General features: G+C 47.1%; 1 protein-coding gene across 1 annotated transcript in view; it reads left to right on the forward strand.

The window, feature by feature from the left end:
- The window catches only part of LOC129695225 (PDZ and LIM domain protein 3-like), a 55,435-nt gene that overhangs the window by 25,736 nt on the left and 16,460 nt on the right, over positions 1 to 13,239 (forward strand). Inside the window, exons 2-3 of the mRNA XM_055632004.1 lie at positions 4,367 to 4,518; positions 8,342 to 8,426. Coding sequence (XP_055487979.1) covers positions 4,367 to 4,518; positions 8,342 to 8,426 — 237 coding nt within the window. The remainder of the gene's footprint in view (positions 1 to 4,366; positions 4,519 to 8,341; positions 8,427 to 13,239) is intronic.

Raw genomic sequence — 13,239 nt, forward strand, 5'->3', positions numbered from 1 at the left:
CACAAGGGCCACATCTAACTCCCTCTTAAATATAGCCAATGAACTGGCCTCGACTACCCTCTGTGGCAGAGAGTTCCAGAGATTCACCACTCTCTGTGTGAAAAAAGTTCTTCTCATCTCGGTTTTAAAGGATTTCCCCCTTATCCTTAAGCTGTGACCCCTTGTCCTGGACTTCCCAAACATCGGGAACAATCTTCCTGCATCTAGCCTGTCCAACCCCTTAAGAATGTTGTAAGTTTCTATAAGATCCCCTCTCAATCTCCTAAATTCTAGAGAGAGTAAACCAAGTCTATCCAGTCTTTCTTCATAAGACAGTCCTGACATCCCAGGAATCAGTCTGGTGAACCTTCTCTGCACTCCCTCTATGGCAATAATGTCCTTCCTCAGATTTGGACACCAAAACTGTACGCAGTTTAAGGTTAGGGGGGAAATGTTTGCTCACAAAGGGTGGTGGGTATATGGAACGAGCTGCCAGAGGAGGTGGTTGAGAGAGTTACTATCACAAAACCTTAGCAACATTTAGACAGTTACATGGATAGCATCAGTTTAGAGTGATTTGGGCCAAATGCAAGCAGGTGGGACTAGTGTAGATGGGAGATGTTGGTCGGCGTGGGCAAGTCGGGCCAAATGGCTTGTTTCCACGGCGTTTTACTATACTGTGACTAATCGAGGCAGCATGAGGCAGTAGTTGAACATTTAAAAGACACTCTGACAGGTACATGGACAAGAAAGATTCAGAGAGATATGGATCAAATGCAGGTAAATGGAACCAGTTTGGATGGGGCATCTCGAATGGAACGGATGAGTTAATGTGGATAAATGTGAGGTTATCCACTTTGGTGGCAAGAACAGGAAGGCAGATTATTATCTGAATGGTACCAAGTTGGGAAAAGGGGGAGTACAATGGGATCTGGGTGTCCTTGTTCATCAGTCAATGAAAGTAAGCATGCAGGTACAGGCAGGCAGTGAAGAAAGCGAATGACATGTTGGCCTTCATAACAAGAGGAGTTGAGTACAGGCGCAAAGAGGCCCTTGTGTGACCACACCTGTGTGCAGTTTTGGTCTCCAAATTTGAGGAAGGACATTCTTGCTATTGAGGGAGTGCAGCGTAGGTTCACGAGGTTAATTCCCGGGATGGCGGGACTGTCATATGTTGAAAGAATGGAGCGACTGGACTTGTATACACTGGAATTTAGAAGGATGAGAGGGAATTCCACAGACTGTTTAAGAATAATGGGTAGGCCCTTTAGACGTAGATGAGGGGAAAAAATTTCACCCAGAGAGTTGTGAATCTGTGGTTTTCTCTGCCTCAGAAGGCAGTGGAGGCCAGTTCTCTGGATGCTTTCAAGAGAGAGTTAGATAGAGCTCTTAAAGATAGCGGAGTCAGGGGATATGGGGAGAAGGCAGGAACGGGGTACTGATTGTGGATGATCACAGTGATTGGCGGTGTTGGCTCGAAGGGCTGAAAGGCCTACTCCTGCAACTATTGTCTGTTGTCTATTGACGGCCTGTTTCTGTGCTGTGTGACTCTGATTAACTGCACCATATAAAAGCCAAAACAGATGGCCTGAATCAATGTAATGGGGTTCCAAACTGTTTCCAATTTAAATTAAATGTCAACGTTCTCTGAATGAGATGTTGTTCTGCTGGACGTTATTTCCCACAGTTCGCTGCACAATTAATTTTAAGCAAATTGAATTATTTTAAGTGAAGTCTAATATAATGGAATCATTTTTCCTGATGCAATTTTCCATTTGGCAGCAGGCATTGTTTTGTGAGATATGTAAAATAAAATAGTTAAATATATGGAACGGGTGCAGAGGAGATTTACGAGGAAGTTGCCAGGACTAGAGGGTGTGAGCTATAGGGAGAGGTTGAGCAGGCTGGGACTCTATTCCTTTGAGCGCAGGAGGATGAGGGGTGATCGTATAGAGGTGTATAAAATCAGGAGAGGGTAGATACACAGTCTCTTGCCCAGAGTAGGGGAATCGAGGACCAGAGGACGCAGGTTCAAGGTGAAGGGGGAAATATTTAATAGTTTCAAAGGTTTCAAAGATCTTTTATTGTCACGTATACCAATTAAGGTACAGTGATATGCAAATTACTATACAGCCATACCCCAAAAGCAACAAGAGACACAACTACATAAAATGCATTTCGTTGTCTAATGCATTTCGTTGTGTCTGTACTGTACACTGACAATGACAATTAAAATTGAATCTGAAAAGTTAACATAAACATCCACCACAGTGGATTCCCCACATTCCTCACTATGATGGAACGCAATCAAGTCTAGTCTTCCTCTTTATTCTCCCATGGTCGGGGCATTAGAACTATCCGCAGTTGGGGCGATCGATGTCCCGTTTCGGGACGGTCGAAGCTCCCGCGTCGGGGCGGTCGAAGTTCCTGCGGCTTCCCAAAGTCGGTCTCTGACCAGAGACCGTGGGGTCTACAATGTTAACTTCCGCAGGGACCCGCGGTAGAGCTCAGAGGTCGATCCCTGGCAAAGGGAATGCGGGCTCCACCATGTTAAGCCCACAGGCACCCGCAGTGGAGGAGCTCTCAAAGTCGGCCTCCAGCAAAGGCCGCCAACTCCTCGATGTTAGGCCGCGGTGCGGATGGAGATGCGAAACGGAAACAAATCGCATGTCCGTCGAGATTAGAGATTAGAAAAAGTTTTCACCAACCCCCCCCCCCCCCCAACTGCCCTGCCCTACCCACATAAAGCAAGCTAAAGAACACAAAAAACATATATTTAACACATACTAAAAAAACAACGAAGGAAGGGACCGACAAACTGTTGGCGAGGCAGTCATTACTGGCGTCACCCGAAGGATAGTAATCCGAGGGGGTAACATTTTCACACAAAGGGTGGTGGGTGTATGGAACAAGCTGCCAGAGGAGGTACTTGAGGCTGGGACTATCCCAACGTTTAAGAAACAGGTAGACAGGTACATAGATAGGACAGGTTTGGAGGGATATGGACCAAACGCAGGCAAGTGGGACTAGTGTTGATGGGACACGTTGGCCGGTGTGGGCATAGTTGGGTTGAAGGGCCTTTTTCCAGGTTGTATCACTCTATGACCATATAACACTGTATTTCCAGTTTCCATTCGTAACTTGAAAGGGAGCTGAAGGCAGAGTGGAAAGTAACCTTTGAATTGGAATTGTATCCAAGGTTAGAAAGGGGATGACAGCTGAAGAATGGGTACACATGGGGGGGGGGGGGGGGGGGTGATGCAGCTCCTCTCAACAACCAACGTAGGCTCAATGGGGTGAATGGCCTCCAATTACAACAAGGGGCGGCACGGTGGCCCAGCGGTAGAGTTGCGGCCTTACAGCGCCAGAGACCCGGGTTCGATCCTGTCTACGGGTGCTGTCCGTACGGAGTTTGTACGTTCTCCCCGTGACCATGTGGGTTTTCTCCGGATGCTCCGTTTTCCTCCGACATTCCAAAGACATGCAGGTTTGTAGGTTAATTGGCTTCTGTAAATTGGTCCTTGCGTGTGTCGGATAGAACTAACGTATGGGGCATTGGTTGATCAGTGTGAACTCAGTGGGCTGAAGGGCGTGAGTCCGCGCCGACGAGCAATCATGCCGTACAATGGCTCTAACCTACATTTTAGGGACAATTTACAATGTTACCACAGCTAAACGAGGGCAGCATGGTGGCATGGCGGTGGAGTTGCTGCCTTACAGCGCATTCAGCGCCAGGGACGCAGGTTCGATCCCGACTACGGGCGCTGTCTGTAGGAGTTTGTACGCTCTCCCCGTGACTGTGTGGGTTTTCTCCGAGATAATAGACAATAGACAATAGGTGCAGGAGTAGGCCATTCGGCCCTTCGAGCCAGCACCGCCATTCAATGTGATCATGGCTGATCATCCCCAATCAGTACCCCGTTCCTGCCTTCTCCCCATATCACCTGACCGCTATCTTTAAGAGCCCTATCTAGCTTTGGTTTCCTCCCACACTCCAAAGACGTGCGAGTTTGTAGGTTAATTGGCTTCTGTAAATTGTCCCCAGTGTGTGTAGGATAGTGTTAACGTGTGGTGATCGCTGGTTGGTGCGGACTCGGTGGGCAAAAAGGGCCTGTTTCCGCGCTGTATCTCTAAACTACACTAAAACTAATTAACATACAAACCTATACATCTTTGAGATGTGGAAGGAAACTGGAGAAGACCCAAGTGGTCACAAGGAGAATCTACCAACCCCGTGCAGATAGCACCCGTAGTCAGGATCGAACCCGGGTCATTTGACCCACGTCTGGGTAGGCCGAAGGGCCTGTTTCCATAGTGTATCTCTGAACTAAACTAAACTACACTAAACTAAACTGATGTGTGTCTGATGTTTGCCTTGAATCCGTAGGTGACACCTGGAAGCAAAGCTTCACTGGCTAATCTCTCCCCAGGCGATGTTATTCTGGCCATCGATGGAGCGAGCACAGACAACATGGCTCATGTTGATGCACAGAACAGAATCAAGGCTGCATACGACATGCTGAGCCTCAAGATCGACAGGTTGGTGCAGCAGCAGACAATACCACATACTCAATGAGTCAATGATACTTTATTAGACAATAAACAATAGACAATAAGTAAGTAGGTACATTTTTATTTATACAGCACTTTTAAATCAAATCAAGTTGAATCCAAAGTGCTTTACTGAGGAAAAAAATTTGATTACCATACATTCATATAAAATAAAAAAGAAGAAAAAAAAAGACACAGTACACTGTAGGATTCAACATGAACGTCCCCCCTCAACATCAGAATCAACACTTTCCACTGTGAGGGAAGGCACCAAAAAGTCCAGTCCTCCTCCTCCTCGTCATGGTCCACCCGAGGTCGGGGCCTATTTGCGCATGGGTATGATATTCGGCCCTCCGAGCCAGCACTGCCATCCAATGCGATCATGACTGATCATCCACAATCAGATCCTGCCTTCTCCCCATATCCCCTGATTCCACCATCTTTAAGAGACCTATCTAGGACTCTCTTGAAAGCATCCAGAGAACTGGCCTCCACCGCCCTCTGAGGCAGAGAATTCCACAGACTCACCGCTCTCTGTGAGAAAAAGTGTTTCCTCGTCTCCGTTCTAAATGGCTTACTCCTTATTCTTAAACTGTGGTCCCTGGTTCCCCCTTAAACTGTGGTCCCTGGACTCCCCCAACATCGGGAACATGTTTCCTGCCTCTAGTGGGTCCAAACCTTTAACAATCTGATATGTTTCAATGAGAATCCCCTCTCATCCTTCTAAACTCCAGAGTATACAAGCCCAGCCGCTCCATTCTCCAAGGAGCGGAGCCTTCTCAAAAGTACAGGCGGCTCTGTCCCTTCTAGTACAGGTCCCTCAGCGTTCCTGGACCAGTCCAGTTTACTGTACCCACAGTAACATGTTGCTCGTGAATTTTGACCAGTCGGCCTTGGAAGGGCTCCCACATACTGACGTACTCTACAACAGCTGCTACCCATCCACTCTCCACATCTCCTGCCAAATACTGCAGTGATGGGCCTTTCACCAATGTAGCACCATCCCCCACAGCGTCACAGCGGTAGAGTTGCTGCCTCACAGCACCAGAGATCCCGGTTCTATCCTGACCTTGACTGCTGTCTGTGTGGGGTTTGCACGTTTTCCCGCCTGTGTTTCCTCCGGGTACTCCGGCTTCCTCCCACATCCCAAAGGCGTGCAGGTTTGTGGGTTAATTGGCCCCCTGTAGACTGGATCCGGCGGAACAGACGGAGGAGACCACCATTCGGGGGTCCGGCGAGGCAAGAAGGTGGACCTGGCAAAGTGCCGTGGAGCGCAATGTTCACGCGGAACACTGGTTCGCCATCCGCTGCATCCTGACCTATCGCCGGCCGTCTTGACTACGTCTTGCCACTGGATCCAGACAGGCCGGGACGAGAGAGTGAGGCTGGCGATTTGTGCAACTCTCCTTCCCTGACTTTAATCCAAGTCGACGCACAAGTCATGACTTCAGGGCCCGTACCGCCCAACTGGGTGAAGCAAGATCCCCACAGGAGCGCGTGCAGCTGAGAACAAGCGCACTGCACAAGCTCAGATGTAACGTGCCGCGCGCAAGGCCCGAGCCACTTCAACTTCAACTGCGGCAACCACCCAACTGTGTCCCGTATGTGTGCGAGCCTTCCGGGCCCGGATCGGTCTCAACGCTCACCTCCGGACCCACACACAAAAACACTGAAGACATGGCCTCCTTCGAAGGACGAACAACAACAGATTGCCCCTAGTGTGTAGGATGTGAATGAGAAACTGGTATAACATAGAACTGGTGTGAACAGGAGATGGATGATCAGTGTAGACTCAGTCGGCCAAAGGGCCTGTTTCAATGCCGTATCTGTACTTTGAATTTAGACTTTAGAGATCCAGTGTGGAAACAGGCCCTTCGGCCCACTGATTCCGCACTGACCAGAGATGACCCCAAACACTAGCACTATCCCACACACACTAGGGACAATTTGCTATTTTTTACCAAAGCCGATTAATCTAGAAACCCCAGCAAGATTCAAGTCCGCAAGAAATTGCAGCGAATTGTGGACGCAGCCCAGACCATCGCACAAACCAACCTCCCTTCCATTGACTCCATTTATAGCTCACGCTGCCTCGGCAAGGCCAGCAGCATAATCAAGGACCAGTCACACCCTGGCCACTCCCTCTTCTCCCCTCTCCCATCAGGCAAAAGGTACAGAAGCGTGAAAACGCACACCTCCAGATTCAGGGACAGTTTCTTCCCAGCTGTTAACAGGCAGCTCGAAGCTCGAAGGGCCGAATGGACTCCTCCTGCACCTATTTTCTATTTTCTATGTTTCAATGCAACTGAACCATCCTACCACAACCAGACAGCAGTGCTGAACTACTATCTACCTCATTGGTGACCCTTGGAGTATCCTTGATCCGACGATATTTTTAAGGCAGAGATAGATTAATTCTTGATTAGTACGGGTGTCAGGCAGATATGGGGAGAAGGCAGGAGAATGGGGTTAGAAGGGAGAGATAGATCAACCACGATTGAATGGCGGAATAGACATGATGGGCCGAATGGTCTAATTCTGCTCATATTACTTATGAAATGAACTCCAGATTCAGGGACAGTTTCTTCCCAGCTGTTATCAGGCAACTGAACCATCCTACCAACAACTCAAGAGTAGTCCTGAGCTACTATCTTCCTCATTGAAGACCATCGGACTATCTTTAATTGGACACTACTGGACTATCAACTCAGCTCTTCACAGTTTTTTCCCAGCTGTGATCAGGTAACTGAACCATCCTACCATAACCAGAAAGCAGTGCTGAACTACCATCTACCTCATTGGTGACCCTCGGACTATCCTTGATGCGACGTTGCTGGCTTTATCTTGCACTAAACGTTATTCCCTTATCATGTATCTGTACATGTCATGACACTATGATCATGTATTGTCTTTCTGCGGAGCGGTTAGCACGCAACAAAAGCTTTTCACTGTACCCGTGACAATAAACTAAACCGAAGCTTCTGTTTTCCAGGCCTCCACTCCCTGATCAACAGCTATAATTTTATTAAATACTGGGGTGGGTTCAAGGCTGAATGGTCAACTTATTTTTATACTTCATGTTTTGGGACGATCAGCCATGATCACATTTGTCGGTGTTGGCTTGAAGGGCTGAATGGCCTCCTCCTGCACCTATTGTATTTTTCTATTGTCTATTTAGACCGGTACATGGATAGGGCAGGTTTAGAGGGATAGAAACATAGAAACATAGAAATTAGGTGCAGGAGTAGGCCATTCGGCCCTTCGAGCCTGCACCGCCATTTAATATGATCATGGCTGATCATCCAACTCAGTATCCCGTACCTGCCTTCTCTCCATACCCTCTGATCCCCTTGGCCACAAGGGCCACATCTAACTCCCTCTTAAATATAGCCAATGAACTGGCCTCAACTACCCTCTGTGGCAGAGAGTTCCAGAGATTCACCACTCTCTGTGTGAAAAAAGTTCTCCTCATCTCGGTTTTAAAGGATTTCCCCCTTATCCTTAAGCTGTGACCCCTTGTCCTGGAGTTCCCCAACATCGGGAACAATCTTCCTGCATCTAGCCTGTCCAACCCCTTAAGAATTTTGTAAGTTTCTATAAGATCCCCTCTCAATCTCCTAAATTCTAGAGAGTATAAACCAAGGATATGGGCCAAAGGCAGGCAGGTGGGACTGGAGTAGATGGGACATGTTGGTCTGTGTGGGCATGTTGGGCTGAGGGGCCTGTTTCCACACTGTTTCTCGAAATTAAAAAAATGAAACAAGATTTAGGGCTCTATGACTCTACTGTGATGATGTGTGCTTTATCCTAGACCTGAAACAAAGCTCTGGTCTCCTCAAGTGAGTGAAGGTGGCAAAGCAAATCCATTCAAGATTAATTTGGAGGCAGAACCACAGGTGAATAACGCTTCATGATCATTCTAATGTTTAGATCACTTGACTGGTTATGATGATCAAACATATATACATGTGGATTCATTTTAGAGGTTGTGGAAGACAAGAACTACATAAACCAGAAATTGTTTGCCAACAATTGCAATGACATACGCTTGCCAAGGAAGTCACGAGCCCTGCACAACTCATTTTCTTACTACTTGGCTAGTTTCACAATTTATAATTTATAGGAGCAGAATTAGGCCATTTGGCCCATCAAGTCCACTCTGCCATTTAATCATGGCTGATCTATCTCCCCCTTCTCAGCCCCATTCTCCTGCCTTCTCCCCATAACCACTGACACCCGTACTAATCATGAATCTATCTATCTCTGCTTTACAAATATCCATTGACGGCGTCCGCAACCTTCTGTGGCAATGAATCCCACAGATTCACCGCCCTCCGACTAAAGAAATTCCTCCTCAACTACTTTCGAAAGGTACACCCCTTTTATTCTGAGACTGTGCCCTCTGGTGTTAGACTCTCCCACTAGTGGAAACATCATCTCCATATCCACTCGATCCAAACCTTAAATTTAAAACCCATTAGCAGGCATGGCAACTCATGAGAAAACGTATAGTATAGTAATAAGTGTAAAATAACAAGGCTAGCATGGTGGCGCAGCGGTAGAGTTGCTGCCTCACAGCGCCAGAGACCCGGGTTCGATCCTGACCACGGGTGCTGTCTGTACGGAGTTTGTACTTTCACCCTCTGACCTGCGTGGGTTTTCTCCGAGAACTTCGGTTTCCCCCCACGCTCCAAAGATGTACAGGTTCGTGGGTTAATTGGCCTGGTATAAATGTAAAATATATCGCCAGTGCAGGACAGTGGTAGTGTTGCGGGGATCGCTGGTCTGTGCGGACACGGTGGGCCGAAGGGCCTGTTTCCACACTGTTTCTCTAAATTAAAAAAACAAAACAAGATAATGAATTCTTAGAATTCACTGGCATTAATGTACCTGAGGTTATTTGTTGGAAAATTAATTTGCGAGTAAAGAATACGAGGACAGATTAGTCAATCCATGTTCAAGAAGGAACTGAGGAAACAAAGAAAATTATTTTTGCATTTTGCAATTTAAAGGAGGAATTGCATACAGACATAGACACAGAGCCACACAATCTCATCAACTCATCACCTCTCTGCCAAGGGCAGATAAACGGGTGCAGCGGTAGAGTCGCTGCCTCACAGCGCCAAAGACCCGGGTTCCATCCTGACTACAGGGTGCTGTCTGTACGGAGTTTGTACCTTCTCCCCGTGACCTGCGTGGGCTTTCTCCACGCGCTCTTCTTTAGACTCAGTCGCAAAAGGGGATGAGGCGGAATGTCTTTGGTCAGAGGGGTGGGTGAATCTGTGGAATACATTGCCCCAGACGGCTGTGGAGGCCTCGTCAATGGATATTTCTACGGCAGAGATTGACAGATTCTTGACTAGTGCGGGTGTCGGGGGTTATGGGGAGAAGGCAGGAGAATGGGATTGAATCGGGGAGTAGACTTGATGGGCCGAATGGCCCAATTCTGCTGCTATAACTTATGAACTAGGGAAGATAAGCTGACGTAGCTGTGTATGTGCAGAAATGTCACTACTATGTAATCTGCTATGTAAAACTATTACAGATGTAACATGTAAACCCGTATTACCACCTGCTGTACAAGTTATTTATCTCAATATGTATGGGGTGCGGAACTGAGAACTTTTACGTTTCCATAATTGGACTGAGGGGTAGAGATTTATTTTTAGGACTTCAAGCTCACGCTAGAGGCCAGAAGTTACTGTCAGTGTTAATAGCAGATGAAAATTTACACGCTGTTTTTACATTTCTTTTCCCCATTTTTAAACGGAGAAATGATTTATTTTAAGCCTATAAAGGGCCCGTCCCACTAATCCGATTTTTTTCGGCGACTTGCCGGCACCCGCCATAGTCGCAAGCAGATCGGCGAAAATTTTCTACATGTCGAAAATCCAGCGGCGACCAGAAAAAGGTACGGCTCTTTGGGCGACTACTCACGACCACTGAAGCGTACAGAATAGTGAAAGGCCTAGATAGAGTGGATGTGGAGAGGATGTTTCCACTAGTGGGAGAGTCTAGGACTAGAGGTCATAGCCTAAGAATTAAAGGACGTTGCTTTAGGAAGGAGGTGAAGAGGAATTTCTTTAGTTAGAGGTGGTGAATCTGTGGAAAAGATTGGAAATTGAAAACTGAACACAATTATCAAGTCCAAGTGTCAAGTGAGTTTATTGTCATGTGTCCCTGATAGGACAATGACATTCTTGCTTTGCTTCAGCACATAGAACATAGTAGGCATTTACCACAAAACAGATCAGTGTGTCCATATACCATTGTATAAACATATACACACATGAATAAATAAACTGATAAAGTGCAAATAACAGATAATAGGTTATTAATGATCAGAGTTTTGTCCGAGCCTGATGGCTGTGGGGAAGTAGCTATTCCTGAACCTGGCCATTGCAGTCTTATGGTCGTAAGTAGTTGCCCAAAGAATCGTACCTTTTTCTGGTCGCCGCTGGATTTTCCAACATTTTTCAGCCACCTGCCGCGACTATGACGGGTGCCGGCAAGTTGCTGAAAAAAATCGCGTAAGTGGGACAGGCCCTTAACCAACCCCCCTCCCCCCCCCCCCCCCCCGCACCCTGTAAAAATAACGGACAGAGAAATGTGTTGTGAACACACGGTGATCATCTGCTAACTCTGCCCACAGTAAGTTCTCGGCTCATGAATTGGTTGGTACAAGTTCAAGAGCTGGATGAACAGCCTGTCTGCTTTCTCTGTTGCAATGTGCTGTGCCTTTTCAGAATGTCGTTAGCAAGAGGGAAATGTTGCAAACGTCATCAATTCGGATGGTTTGAAGTTGCAGTTTAGTTTATTGTCATGTACACCCGAGGTACAGGGAAAAGCTTTTTGTCGCGTGCTAATCAGTCAGCAGAAAGACAGTACGTGATTACAATCGATCCATTTACAGTGTATAGAAAGAAGCATGATGTGGGAATAACGTTTAGTGCAAGGTAAAGTCCGCAAAGTCCGATCAAGGATAGTCCGAGGGTCACCAATGAGGTAGACAGTAGTTCAGGACTTAATTGTGTTTAGTTTTCAATTTCCAACCTTTTCCACAGATTCACCACCTCTAACTAAAGAAATTCCTCTTCATCTCCTTCCTAAAGGAACGTCCTTTAATTCTGAGGCTACGACCTCTAGTCCTAGACTTTCCACCCTCTCCACATCCACTCTATCCAGGCCTTTCACTATTCGGTACGTTTCAATGAGGCCCCCCCCCCCCTTCATTCTTCTAAACTCCAGCGAGTGCAGGCCCAGTGCCGTCAAACGCTCATCATATGTTAACCCACTCATTGCTGGGATTTTTCTTGTAAACCTCCTCTGGACCCTCTCCAGAGCCAGCACATCCTTCCTCAGATATGAGGCCCAAAATGGCTCACAATATTCCAAATGCGGTCTCACCAGCGCCTTATAGAGCCTCAGCATTACATCCCTGTTTTTGTATACAAGCCCTCGTGAAATAAATGCTGGCATTGTGTTTGCCTTTCTTTGCTACCGGTTCGACTTGCAGATGAACTTTTTGGGAGTCCTGCACCAGCATTCCAAAGTGTCATTGCACCTCTGATTTTTGGATTCGCTGTTCGTCTATTGTTGGAAATATAGTGACATTGATCAACTGGAAAGGGTGCAAAGATTTACGAGGATGTTGCCAGGATTCGAGGGCTTGAGCTACAGGGAGGGGTTGGGCAGGCTGGGACTTTGGTCCTTGAAGTGCAGGAGGCTGGCAGGTGATTTTGTAGAGGTGTATAAAATCATGAGGGGAACAGAGAGGGTGAATGCACAGACTATTTTGCCCTGAGTAGGGGAATCAAGAACCAGGGGGGCATAGGTTAAAGTAAGGGGGGAAAGATTTAATATGAACCTGAAGGGAAACTTCTTCCACTGGGTGTATGGAACAAGCTGCCAGATGAAGAGGTCGAGGCAGGTATAATAACAGCAATTAAAATATATTTATACAGGTAAATGGAGTGAGTCATAGAGTCTTACAGTGCGGAAACCGACCCTTCGGCCCAACTTGCCCAACCGGCCAACATGTCCCAGCTACACTTGTCCCACCTGCCTGTGTTTGGTCCATATCCCTCTAAACCATGTACCTGCCCAAATGGTTCTTAAACATTGCATTTGTATAGGAAAGGAAAGGTTTAGAGGGAGTGTGCAGGAAGGAACTGCAGATGCTGGTTGACACCAAAGGTAGACACAAAATGCCGGTGTAAAAGGGCCTGTCCCACTCTACGAGGTAATTCAAGAGTTCTCTCGAGTTCCCCCTGATTCGAACTCGGAGAATTACGGTAATAGCCGCCCGTAGGTACTCGGGGCTCTCGTGGACATTTTTCACAGCGCTGAGAAAACTTCATGAGCTTACCGTGTTTCCCGAGTACCTTCCCGTTAACGTTACGCGCCGTTAAGAGACGTCCCGAGCTCCAACGTACCCGCTACGTACATTCTCCGTACTTACCACGAGTGTGATTTTTTTTTTTAAACTCTGGAGAGCTCTTGGGTTAAATCGTATAGTGGGACATGCCCTTTAATCAGCAGCTCAGGCAGCATCTCTGGAGAGTAGGAATGGGTGACAAGGGATATTGGCTCAATACACATAAATTAGCTTAGATGGGGCACCTTGATCAGCACGGATGAGTTAGGTTGAAGGGCCAGCTTCCTTGTCTGTATAAATTGAGAACCAGAGGACACAAGTTTAAGATAGGG

The sequence above is a fragment of the Leucoraja erinacea genome, chromosome 3, assembly GCF_028641065.1.
Source record: "Leucoraja erinacea ecotype New England chromosome 3, Leri_hhj_1, whole genome shotgun sequence".
NCBI lineage: Eukaryota > Metazoa > Chordata > Chondrichthyes > Rajiformes > Rajidae > Leucoraja > Leucoraja erinaceus.